At 35.8% G+C, this 13,343-nt stretch overlaps 1 protein-coding gene across 1 annotated transcript in view; it reads left to right on the plus strand.

Annotated features, from left to right (window-relative positions):
• RANBP2 (RAN binding protein 2) overlaps positions 1 to 13,343 on the plus strand; it is an 87,623-nt gene that overhangs the window by 51,275 nt on the left and 23,005 nt on the right. The window contains exons 9-17 of the mRNA XM_042781153.1: positions 2,079 to 2,288; positions 3,657 to 3,838; positions 3,921 to 4,096; positions 4,241 to 4,364; positions 8,604 to 8,765; positions 9,030 to 9,167; positions 9,247 to 9,393; positions 10,598 to 10,777; positions 10,873 to 10,956. Of these exons, the coding sequence (XP_042637087.1) occupies positions 2,079 to 2,288; positions 3,657 to 3,838; positions 3,921 to 4,096; positions 4,241 to 4,364; positions 8,604 to 8,765; positions 9,030 to 9,167; positions 9,247 to 9,393; positions 10,598 to 10,777; positions 10,873 to 10,956 (1,403 nt within the window). The remainder of the gene's footprint in view (positions 1 to 2,078; positions 2,289 to 3,656; positions 3,839 to 3,920; positions 4,097 to 4,240; positions 4,365 to 8,603; positions 8,766 to 9,029; positions 9,168 to 9,246; positions 9,394 to 10,597; positions 10,778 to 10,872; positions 10,957 to 13,343) is intronic.

A 13,343-nucleotide genomic window follows, 5' to 3' on the forward strand; every position in this document is an offset into this window, starting at 1 on the left:
GCAATAGATAAGGAAAGAATTAGTAGAAATAGTATTGCCTTTAAAAGGAACAAATATTTGATATTTTTTTTGTGCCTTAATAGAGATAACTCTTTAATCCTCCTTTATATAACTGCTGGAGCCTCTGTCTTTAATAGTTAGAGTATATCTTGAATTTTGTGTAATTATTGCAAAACAGTGGTATGGGGGATATAATGATGAAGAAGTTAGAAATCTATCTTTTGAGGAACTGACACCATAGTGAGGAAGATAGAAGATATCTATACACATTTTATTAAGCTCTTGGAATTTGTAGATTTATTCCCAGTTTTGACTGTTTGGATGGATCCTAAAGGTCTATTATGTATTTGTAATTTTGTTAGGGCACAAACTTTAAGAAATTCACATATCCAGTGAATCAAGGAATGAACTGAAGAAGGATAATACTTTTTGTAGGAAGCAGTTTTATATAAACTTGAATGAACTTTATAGAGAGTAAGATATCGTATTAAATCAAAGTTAGTGTAAACTTTGGTCTGTAGTTAGGCTGTTGATCAAGGGAATTAACCAATGTTTATATTGTTCTTCTGTCCCACAGCTTAAGACTGCTTGTGGTAATTAGACTTTCAGTCCATGAAGTCATTCCCAATTTTTTTTTTTTCTTTTATGCTCCCCTTCTACCTTAGCAAGACTGTCTTGAGGTACTAAGACTTCTTGGTAAAAATGAACTGTAGCTTTTTTGTTTGTTTGTTACGGGGCATTCTGGAGAATGTCCCTGCAAGCTCGTTGAGAGACAGTAATCTGTTGGTGACCAAACCTGACTGATCAGCAGAATTAACCCATGGAGTTATTTCTTTTTGGAAAAAACAACAAACGTTATTGAGATGTAATTCACCAGTTCACCTATTTAAAATGTACAATTCAATAGTTTTTAGTATATTCATAGAATTGGGTAACCATAACCACCACAATCAGTTTTAGAACATCACACCATAAAGAAACTCCATACTCACTAGCAGCCACTCCTATACCACCCTATTCTTCCCATCTGTAGGCAAGTATTAATCTACTTTTTGCCTCTATTCTTGATTTAAGGGGGTGGGGCACTCCCACTGCCATTAAGTTAATTCCGACTCAGTGACTTGGTAGGACAGAGTAGAACTGTCCCTCAGGATTTATCAGGCTGTAAATCTGTATGGAAGTAGCTTTCTCCAGTGAGCAGCTGGTGGGTTTGAACTGCCAACTTTTGGATTAGTAGTTAAGCTCCTTAACCACTGTGCTACCAGGGCTTCTTCCTTTTTCTGGACATTCATATAAATGAGCCCTGGCAGCACAGATGTTAAAGCACTCAGTTAACTCAGCAGTTCAAACCCAGCAGCTGCTCCACAGAAGAAACATGTGGCAATCTGCTTCCATAACGATTCATAGCCTTGGAAACCCAGTGGGACAGTTCTCCTCTGTTCTCTAGGGTCACTATGAGTTGGAATCAATTCAGTGGCAGTGTTTTTTTTTTTCCCATACAAATGGAATCATCCAGTAACTTGCCGTTTATGATTGGTTTCTTTCACTGAGTATAATCATTTCAGGGCTCATCCATGCTGTGGAATGTACTAGTACTTCATTTAAGCCGTATTTTTAAAATAAATTCCTCACTCTATACGTATGGAATAAGAATGTCTGGGAGTGGTGCCTGGAAATAAATATTTCTAAATAGCTTTGTGAAAGGTGATTTGTATCAGCTAGGTTTATAAATTAGTGTATCTGACCAGAAGAATTAGGCTTGGCTCTGCTTACCTATAGTCACTTAAATCCTATACTTTTCTTCTCCATCTAAACTGTAAGTACTCTTGACATTTTTCACATATATTCTTCTCATCTTTTCTTTCTATTCTAGATTGTAGATGCTGATACTATTAAAGATGTAATCTATATTTATTTTCTACATAAGCGTCCTTTTTTTCTGGTTATGGTTGTGGTTGGAGGCTTAGATTTGAGGTAATGATGGTATTTCCCCTTCAGGTATATATGAATGTATTGATAGATGTGAGTAAATACAATCTGTATTTTAAAAATGATGGGTGTAACTATTTGTTTTTCAGGGCACATGCTGGTAAACTTAAGTCGTGGCAAGCAAGACTTTTTAAAAGAGGTTGTGGAATCCTTTGCCAATAAGAGTGGGCAGTCTGCTTTATATGATGCTCTGTTTTCTAGTCAGTCACCTCAGGATAGATCTTTCCTTGGTAGTGATGATATTGGAAACATTGATGTAACAGTGCCAGAGCCTGATGATTTGGCCAGATATGATGTTGGTAAGTTGTATCTTTCAGGAAAAAAAAATTCTGCATCTTTAGTTTTTTAATATTAGGAGAAGAACAAAAGAAAATAAAGTTCTTATAACTCATTTTATGGAAATAATGACTTAATATTTTCCTGTTAATCCTTTTAGGTTTTTTTTTTAAGGGTTGATGGAAACTGCATATATTTTTCTTTTAAATAATTATTTTTGGTATACCAAATTTGTTTTGCTTGTTTCATGTTGCTTCTCCATATTATTTATATTAGATTCTTTAAAAATACCACTTAAATGTAAGATAATCTCTTTTATGAATTAGCCATGGTTTTCTTACATAATTTTCCATTTTTAGGCATCCAAGTTATTTTTAATGTTTCTTTATTAAAAAATTAACTGTGATGAAAACTTTCATAAACTGCATTTCGTATTATTCCCAGAACCAAAAGAAAAAAACCAAATTCACTGCCATCAAGTTGGTTCTGTCTCATAGCGACCTCTCCTTGGGTTTCCGAGGCGGTATTACTATGGAAGTAGATTGCCCAGTCTTCTTTCTGAGGAGTGGCTGATGGGTTTGAACTGCCAGTCTTCTGGTTAGCAGCCAAATGCTTTAGGCACTATGCCACCAGAACTCCTGAGTTTTAAAAAATGGTATACTGAGACAAAGGAGGTGAACATTTTTAACAGTCTTATGTAAATGGCCATATTGTCAGCAAGGTTGTACATCTTTGTTTTCAGAAGCTTTAACTTTTTCAGTACTGGAATTTTATAGAAGAAAAGTTCTTTTCACTGACTTAATGGATTAATTAATCCATTGGTAGTGGCTCCCATTATCTTAATGACTATAATCTTTTTCAAGATTTCTTGAATGGTTTTCTTTATTTTGCCTGTCATTGCTTTTTTTTTTTTTTTTTTAGTTTGATGGTGGTGCAATGGGTAACTTGGCCTCTAATCAATTTGGCGGTTGGAACCCACCAGTCACTCCACAGGAGAAAATGTGGTAGTCTGTTTCCGTAAAGATTTACAGCCTTAAAAACCCTATGGGACAGTTCTACTCTGTCCTATAGGGTTGCCATGAGTCAAAATTGACTCAGTGGTAGTCAGGTTAGTTTTTCAGTTTTTAGTGAGTTTCTTGTTTCTTAGACAAACTTTATGAAGAACTTTGTCCAATATAATTGTTTTTAATTAAAATTCCTAGATATGAAGTGTGGATACATTTAATACAACCATGAGAATTAGCTGTGAAACTTTTCCCAGCTGTGATACATAAAAGCAGTTGTAAAATTAAGACGCACTTAATGTGAGTCAATTGCTTATGTTGTAAAAACTGGTCACAAAAAAAAAAAACTTTCCAGATACTCAAGCCTATTGTTTTCCTTTCTTTCAGGTGCCATTCGAGCACATAATGGTAGTCTTCAGCACCTTACTTGGCTTGGCTTACAGTGGAATTCACTGTCCATCTTACCTGCAATTCGAAAATGGCTAAAACAGCTTTTTCATCATTTGCCTCAGGAAACTTCAAGACTTGAAACAAATGCCCCTGAATCAATATGTATTTTAGATCTTGAAGTAAGCATGTATTTTAAATAGATGAAATATATTTTGAGTTTTGTTTAATTTTTTCTAACTTATTTTTCTTTAACTGAAACAGGTATTTCTGCTTGGAGTAATATACACAAGCCACTTACAATTAAAAGAGAAATGTAATTCTCACTACAAGTCCTATCGGCCATTGTGCTTACCGCTTCCTGTGTGTAAACAGCTTTGTACAGAAAGACAAAAATCTTGGTGGGATGCAGTTTGTAATCTGATTCACAGAAAGGCATTGTAAGTAATAAAACAAAAAATATTCCTTTAGCTTACTGCCTAGGTTTTACGAGAAATTTAATGTAATTCTCACATGATAGTTACTACACATTAAATGTTGATATGCATTTATAAAGTTATTTCATTAAATGAAACTGTTTTTAGACCTGGAACCTCGGCAAAATTGCGACTTCTGGTTCAGCATGAAATAAACACCCTAAGGGGTCAGGAGAAACATGGCCTTCAACCTGCTCTGCTTGTATATTGGGCAAAATGTCTTCAGAAAACAGTGAGTTTGTTAAAGTGTAAACATTTATTAAGAGCATTGCTTTAGTTTTTAAAAATACTACACTTTTAATTGGAAGTTTTTTGGTCATGAAAATAGTAGTGCTTGTTCAGACTATGCCAGATAAAATGTAATTTTTAATCTTGCCACAAAGTAGTTTATATATGTAACTCTCTGCCACTGAACTGGATCCAACTCATAGCGACCCGTCCTTGGGTTTCCGACGCGGTATCACTATAGAAGTAGATTGCCTAATCTTCCTTCCGGGGAGTGGCTGGTGGGTTTGAACCGCCAGCCTTCTGGTTAGCAGTCAGATGCCTCAGGCACTACACCACCAGAGCTCCCAGTATATATGTAAGCACTTGAAATAGTGCCCAACACATAGAAACTGCTTTGTAAGTATTAACAATTACTACTTAATTATTGTTATGATAATTACTGCTCAGGCTGAAAAAGCCTTTATACGTGAGGTAGCTCAAAGCTTTGCAGGTCAGGGCATAATGACTTCTAAATATTTGAGGTCTGTTCTGTGCAAAGGAGGTCTGGTGGTGCAATAGTTAAGGCATTTGTCTGCTAACCGGTTTGAATCCATCAGCTGCTCCATAAGAGAAAGATGAGGTAGTCTGTATCTGTAAAGATTTACAGCCTGGGAAACCCTGTGGGACAGTTCGGCTCTGTCCTGTAGGGTTGATAAGAGTCATAATTGACTCGATGGCTGTGGATTTGGTTTTGATTTGATTTGGTGAAAGAATTATTATGGATGACTAGTTCTTTGACTGAACTTACTAGAGAGAGGCAGATTTTGGTTGTATAAAACCAAAAACTCTTAAAAATGGATTGGGCTCACTTATTAGGTATTGTCATTGGAAATGTTTAAAAGTTAGATCTACAAGGATCACTGGTGTTTTGTTATTTATTCCAATGTTTGGTATGTTGAGCAAATTTTTTTTTTTAAAAAAACTCTTTTTTGTGTGTGATTTGGGCAAAAGTTTACAGAGCAAATGCACTTTCCATACAGCAGCTCACATACACTTTGTCTCATGACAATGACTACAGTTTACCCAAATGCAACTGCTCCCCTCCCACTTCCTCCCCATAGTTACCTCTTCCCTATGTCTTTCCCTCCCATGCGCACCTGCCCCCCTGAGCTATCTCCCTGTGTATACATAGCCCTTCTATTCTCCCATGATTGTTCTTTCCAAGGAGTGTATCTACCTAATGTAAATGTTCAGCTCATATGCCTATCTTTTGTTTGGCTGGAAGCTGTAGGAGTGGGTTCAGTTCCAGACCTGAAGGGCAGCTAGGGGCCATAGTCTCAGTGGTTCCATCAGTGAGCAAATGACTTTTGAAATTCTATTTGACTTTGATTTGAAAAATTTTTTAGTGGGCTTTATTTTTTAAAGTACTTTTAGGTTTACAGACAAATTGCACAGAAAGTATAGACTTCCCTTATAACTCTTCTCCCCACTGCAGTTTCCCTTTACTAACATCTTGGATTAATTAATGTGGTACATTTGTTTCAGTTGATGAAAGAATATTGATACTTTATTATTAACTAAAGTCTATAGTTTACATTAGGATTCACTCTGTTATACAGTCCTGTGAGTTTTGACAAGTGTCTAGTCTCATGTATCTGCTATTTTACTGTATCATACATAAGAGTGTAATTGTCGTAAATATTCTCAGTGCTCCACCTGTTCATTACAGTCCCCCATTCCCACTCACAAATCCCTGACAACCACTGATCTTTCTACTGTCTCTATGGTATTGCCTTTTCTAGAATGTCGTGTAGTTGAAATCATATAGTATGTATCTTTTTAGCTTGACTTCTTTCACCAGGTTTAGCAGTATACATTGCTAAGGTTCCTGCATGACTTTTCCTAGCTTGATATATCATTTCTTTTTATCACTAAATAATATTCCATTGTGTGGATGTACCACAGGGTTTTCTTAGCCAGTCACCTATTGAAGGTTATTGTAGTTCTGATTTTTGGCACCTAAGTGAAGCTGCTGTGAACATTTGTGTGTAAGTTTTTATGTGCACATATATTTTCAACTCATTTGGGTAAATGTCTGGGAGCACAACTGTAGAGTCTGTGTTAGACGGGTTCTCTAGAGAAGCAAAACCAGTAAAGCTTAGAGAGAGAGAGAGAGAGACAGAAATTTATCTTAGGAAAATGGCTCACACACACTTATAGAAGCTGGCAAGTCCCAAGTTCTTGGATCAAACGTCAGGCTGGAGGCTTTTCCCAACTGCAAGAGCTGATGACCGCAAGGTTGTTGTTGTTGTTGCTGTTATTTGCCATTGAGTCGGCCCCGACTCATAGCAACCCCTCCTTGGGTTTCCGAGGCAGTATCATTATGGAAGTAGGATTACCCAACCTTCCTTCCGAGGAGTGGCTGGTGGGTTTGAACCGCCAGCCTTCTGGTTAGCAGTCAAGTGCCTTGGGCACTATGCTACCAGAGCTCCAGTATTCTGGCTCCTGACTCCAACAAATGACAAATCCAAGATATCCAGGCCGAATGGTGGATTGTTTGCTCATGGACAGTTATAGGCAGCACAACAGAATCTCGATCTACAGAAGAGTGTCTCTTTTCCCACGATGTCCATAAATATACTGGAAGCAGGCCACAACCCTAGGGAAATTCCCTTTCAGTGGTTTGGCTGCTCAAAACATAAACATCTGCTCCCATCATGGGAACAATCCATATCACAGTTGCTTAAACCACACAGAATTATGGTCCAGCCACGTTGACACACAGCTCCAGCTATCACAGAGTCTGTGTTTAGCTTTGTAAGAAACTGCCAGAATGTCTTCCCATTTTGCATTCCCACCAGAAGTGACTGAGAGTTCAGTTGCTCAACATTCTCACCAGCATTTGGTCTTGTCAGTGTTTTGACTTTTAGAGTCTCTAATAGATGTGTAGTGCTATGTCAGTGTTACTGTGGTTTTTTCAGATCTTTCCCTTATTTTGTAATAGGATTGCCTGTCAAGTTTTAAGAGTTCTTTGTATAATTTGTATACAAGTCTTTTATCAGATAGGTATTTTGTAGATATTTTCTTCCAGTCTGTGGCTTGTCTTTTCACTGTCTTAACACTATCTTTCACAGAGCAGAAGTTTTTAATTTTCATGCAGTCCAATTCATCAGTTTTTTCTTTTATGAATTATGCTTTTGGTGTCATATATAAAAAGTCATTGTTTCCTGCCATCCATTGCCTAGACTGGCCAACATCAAAACCAGGGAAAAAAAAAGCCGTTGTGAAACCTAAGGGTACCTAGAATTTTCTCCTGTCTTCTAGAAGTTGTATAATATTGCATCTTAACTTAGCTCTGTGATCCATATTGAGTTAACTATTGTGAAAAATAGAACTATGTCTAGAATCAGTTTTTTTTTTTTTGCCCCATGTTCCAGCACCATTTGTTGTCAAGGCTTTGCTTTCTCCCTTGAATTGCCTTTGCTCCTTTCTAGAGATTAGTTGAGGATAGGACTGTTTCTGGGTTTCTTTTTCCTTTTCTGCTGACTTATTTGTCAACTTCTTTGCCAGTTCCACCCTGTCTGGATCACTGTAACTTAATAGTTAGCCTTAAAATTGGGTAGTATTAGTCTTCCAACTCTGTTCTTCACTATTGTGGTGGAATAACTTTGTTGATATCCACAAAATAACTTGATGGAATTTTGATTGGGTTATATTGAATCTGTAGATCAAGTTTGAGAAATCAGCATCTTAATATCTTCCTATCTGTGAATATGGAATATCTTAACATTTATTGGTATCTTTGATTTCTTTCATCAAAGTTTTGTAGTTTACAGCTGCATTTTTGGGGGTGCTAGTATAAATGGTGTTGTGTTTTTAATTTCATATTCCAGTTCATTTGTTTTGTATAGAAAAGCAAATGGCTTTTTTTGGCCTTATATTATGCACCTTTGCTATGATCCATTATTATTAGTTCAAGGAGTTATTTTACTGATTTTTGAGGATGTTTTACAATCAGTCTGTAAACAAGGGCAGTCTTATTTTTTCCTTCCCAATCCGTATACTTTTTAAATTTCTTTTTCTTCTTTAATTACATTAGTTAGGACTTCTAGTGAAATGTTGAATAGGAGAGCTAAGAAGAGACATCATTGTCTTATTTCCTTGACTTGAAATTTTAACCAGTTTTTTACCATTTGTAAATGTATTTTAGGTCTGATGATATGTGTACCCTTAGGTTATGTATTTTTCTAATTTTGTATTTTAGGGCACTGAGCTTAATTCTTTTTATGATCAACGGGAATACATAGGCAGAAGTGTTTATTACTGGAAGAAAGTATTGCCATTGTTGAAGACAATCAAAAAGAAGACCAGTATTCCTGAACCTGCTGATCCTTTGTTCAAACATTTTCATAGTGCAGACATACAGGTAAGGGAGAATCTCTTTGTGAATTAAATGGAGATAACGGATTTCCAGTTTATAAACAAAGAAATGGAGATAGGGACTGCTTAAGTTAATTGCTTGGCTGTTTAATTGGAAGTCTTGTTTTATAAATTCACCAGCTGTCACAAATATAACAGGAAAAAGTAATGTGATCTTAATCTCATTAGCTATCTAAAATCTTTGGAAAATGTTTGTGTTTGATATTCTGAGTGGAGGCAATTTGACTGAAAATTACCTATTTTTGTTTAGATGTCTGAAATTGGTGAATATGAAGAAGAAGCACACATAACGTTTGCTATATTGGATGCAGTTAATGGAAATATAGAAGATGCTATGACTGCTTTTGAATCTATAAAGAATGTTGTTTCTTACTGGAATCTTGCATTGGTAAGCAGCTGTGGTACTTGAATTAAACTTTTTTGTTTTGTTTTTCAAGAATTGTTTCATAAAAGCACTCTTTGTATAGATTTTTCACAGGAAAGCAGAAGACATTGAAAATGATGCCCTTTCTCCTGAAGAACAGGAAGAATGCAAAAATTACTTGAGAAAGACCAGAGACTACCTAATAAAGATTTTAGATGATAGTGATTCAAATCCATCAGTGATTAAGAAAGTAAGTTGCAAGTTTTTGTCTATACTTTTATATTATTGATAATTGAGTGATAGATATTTTTGCCTTGGTTTTATATTTTGGTAATTTCAAAAATTCTTAGTAATACCTTGTTAGTAATGCATGGGAGGCATGTGTGTGTGTATGTGGGTAAATGTTTAATTGATACAGCTTTGTCTTAGATTTGATGTGTGTTTTAAACTTGAGAATCTTGGTATATTTCCTTCCCCTCCCAATTGTCAACTTTTTGCCACCTTTATTTTTTTAGTTTTTAAAAATTTTATTGTGATTTACTTGAAAGTTTACCCAGCAAATTCATTTTCCATACAGGCATTCATACACAAAATTTGTTTCATGACATACACTGTGAGAATCTTGGTATATACTCTTAACAAGTACTTTTTGAGAAATTAGAGGTGGTTTCTAAAGTAAGATCCCATTACTTGTGTTATCACAGCAGTGTGATCAAAATAAATAATTGGCAGTTAAACTTTTTGGTAAAATTGAAAGTTGTTGCTGAAAACTTCAGATGCTTTTCTTCTCATCTACTGTGGACACACTTATTTCCAGCTGTCAGTAATTTGAGAGTGTCTATGACAGTAACTTAATCATGTGCAGCTTTCCTTCTAAGTATCCTGTTGATTAATTTGTGTTACTGTTCTTGGATTTGGATTTGTGTTGTCTAATGCAATGTAGCATCTGTATTTTTTCATACTCAAAATCAATTAGAAAACATCAGTAATTTATTTATTTTGTTCACTTGGGATAACTTCCCAAGTTGTTTACCTTCTACTAACTTATGTCTGATAGAAGTAATAGAAACAGCATGGATGTAGAGTCAGAAGACTTTTATTTTAAGAGTTTTATGATTATAAAGCTTTTGCATGTGTTACTTAAAGTAGAGAGCGCTTGCTATACAAAAGTGAGTAAAATATAAATAGTAAGAAAATCTTTTTATTAATTTCAGAGTTCTTACTTTGATATTTTTGTAAAGTTACCAAACCAAATTCACTGCCATCAAGTCATTTCCTACTAGGGTTTCCAAAGCTGTAAATCTTTACAGAAGCAGACTACCTCTTTCTCCCACAGAGGAGCTGGTGGGTTTGAACTGTTGACCTTTTGATAAGGTAGCTGAATGCATTAACCACTTCGCCACAAGAAAGCCATTGGTAAACTAAAGGCCTTGATTAATGCCTTTTGTGTTTAGTTACCCGTGCCTCTGGAATCTGTAAAGGAAATGCTCAATTCAGTCATGCAAGAGCTAGAAGACTATAGTGAAGGAGGTCCTCTTTATAAAAATGGTTCTTTGCGAAATGCAGATTCAGAACTAAAACATTCTACACCATCTCCCACCAAATACTCACTGTCACCAAGTAAAAGTTATAAGGTAAGTATAGGATTCTATTATGAATTACTCCATTGTGGAATATGTTTTTGTTCTAAATACTATTTTTTGTTGTTGTTGTTATTGTTATTTTTTAGTTTTCTCCCAAAACACCACCTCGATGGGCAGAAGATCAAAATTCTTTGCTGAAAATGATCTGCCAACAAGTGGAAGCTATTAAGGTAAATCTCTTAATTTCTTTAAACTGTGCTTCTCTTATGCTAATATTCAGTTATCTGATCTCTTCCTCACTTCTTTCTAAAGCTAGCAAAATGCCTGCTTGCCATGCTACAATGGAATCATACTGTGCTTTACATTACCTGTTTCTTTTTTTTTTTTAATTGTGATTTGGGTGAAAATTTACAGAGCGAATTCATTTTCTATACAGCAGTTCACATACACTTTGTCTCATGACATTGACTACAGTTTAACTCAGGGCAACAGCTCCCCTCCCACTTCCTTCCAATAGTTACCTCTTCCCTGTATCCATCCCTCCATGCACTCCTGTCCCCTGAGCTGTCTCCCTGTGCATACACAGCCCTTCTTTCTCCCATGATTGTTCTCTGCAAGGAGTGTATCTACCTCAGGTATATGTTCAACTCATATGCCTGTCTTTTGTTTGTCTGAAAGTCACAGGTGTGGGTTCAATTCCAGACCTAAAGGACAGCTAGGGGCCATAAGTCTCAGTGGTTCCACCAGGCTCTATCAGACCAGCAAAATTGGTCCCTCCCCCTCTTTTTCTTTAAATGATTTTGAGTTTTGTCCCACATTGTTCTCTCACTCTATCCAGGATCTCCTACATAGATCCCCCTCCAGGTGGTTTACAGTGGTAGCTGGGCACCATCTAGTTCTTCTGGTCTCATAGGGGCTTTACTTTTTTGGAATCAGAAGTGCAGGTGGGTTTGATTGTGCTCATATTGAGCAAGAACGAAACTACTCATACTTTTAGAGTTACATCACATCTTTACAAATCGCCATGATTCAGAATTGCTTTGATGGCACCCTGCAACATAGAAAGAAGGAGTTTGAGGCCACACCATATTGGATTTTAAAGTTGTGCTCAGTCACCTACTAACAGGGTTTTATATTGCAGTGGGCAATTCGTGAGACCTAAAAAATACTGTGTTTGGACGGAACAAGTTTTTGAATTTGTGCCAAGATTTTATATGTTAGTTTTGTGTAATCGTGACCTATGAAATCATATATAATTTTGATGTAACACATACTTCAGGCAGCCAAAACTGGTTTTTGTAGAAATGTAGTGTAGTCTGAAAAGATGAGTTTTAGGACTGACTTTCTCACTGGCTAATGATCTTGGGCCAGTTGCTTTTTTTTTTTTTTTTGCCATATAGTATCTTATTTATTCTTTCTTTCTTTTTTAAATTATGATTTGGGTAAAAGTTTACAGAGCAAATTTGTTTCCATTCTAGCTTTCTGTTTGACTTCTTTTTTTATAAAGTGAGAGGTTTGGGGTAATTAGTTCTCATCAGATTTTACAGTTCTTTGAATTTTTAAAATTATGATTTACAGCATTGATTGAATGTTTGAAACTATGGTCCAGAAACCAGTAGTAGCCAGTAAGGTTTTCAAATTGTTATGCCACTTTCTTTTTCTTGAATATGTAATACAAGGCACCAGTGAAAGAGTAGATGGGAAAAAATTCATTTAGTTCGGTAATTGACTGAAAATGGAATTTTTTTATACCTCATAAATTATGGCATTCTGGGAAATTTCTATTGGAAAACACTTCAAGAAGAAGGAAGCAGGTATGTTAGATCTGTCTCTGACCTCACTTATTAATGTCAGATGCCTGGTCCAGTGTAGAGAAGTTGATAACTATTTTACCTGTTGTATGAAACTCTATGATTTCCTTGGAAAAAGAAATAGTTCCATGATAAGTGCCTGTTTTGTCAGGCACATTGTGTAGGTTCTATGGTTGGGTTTTATGGTGTTTCCATTTAGTTGTGTTTATAGTAGCAGAAGATGGTAGCTAGCTACATAGCTACATTGGAAGGCAATATATCTGAAATTTTGTCTGGAAAGTAGTGTGAGTTATAAAAACATTTTTGGAGTCAGACTTGATTTGAATTCAGCTATGCCATTTTCTGCATCTTTTTATTCTCATTTTAAGATGTGAGTTACTGTTGTTTATCTAGCAGTAAGAATTAATTAACAAGTTATGTCTAAAACACACTATTATATATGTAATTAATTCTGAGCAAATAGTACTTGTTTTCCCTTTCAAATTGAACATTATCAAAGGTAGCATTTGAGCATCACTTTGAAGGATTAGTGATATTTTGTTACCTCAAATGTGGATAAATGGACAGTGATTACTTACAGTATAGCGAGGTAATTTGGAATATTTAGTAGCTCTGGCACAGTGGGTAAGCTCTTGGCTGCTAATGGAAGGTTAGAGGTTTGAACTTACTTATTGTTTTGCAGGATAAAGATGTGTCAGTCTGATTCCATAAAAATTACAGCTTTGGAAACTGTGTTGTTGTTGTGTGCCTTATGTGCCATCGAGTCAGACCCAACTCATAGTGACCCCTCCTTGGGTTTCCGAGGC

This window comes from Orycteropus afer, unplaced genomic scaffold, assembly GCF_000298275.1.
Source record: "Orycteropus afer afer isolate SDZICR_OR568_19922 unplaced genomic scaffold, OryAfe1.0 scaffold00089, whole genome shotgun sequence".
Taxonomy (NCBI): domain Eukaryota; kingdom Metazoa; phylum Chordata; class Mammalia; order Tubulidentata; family Orycteropodidae; genus Orycteropus; species Orycteropus afer.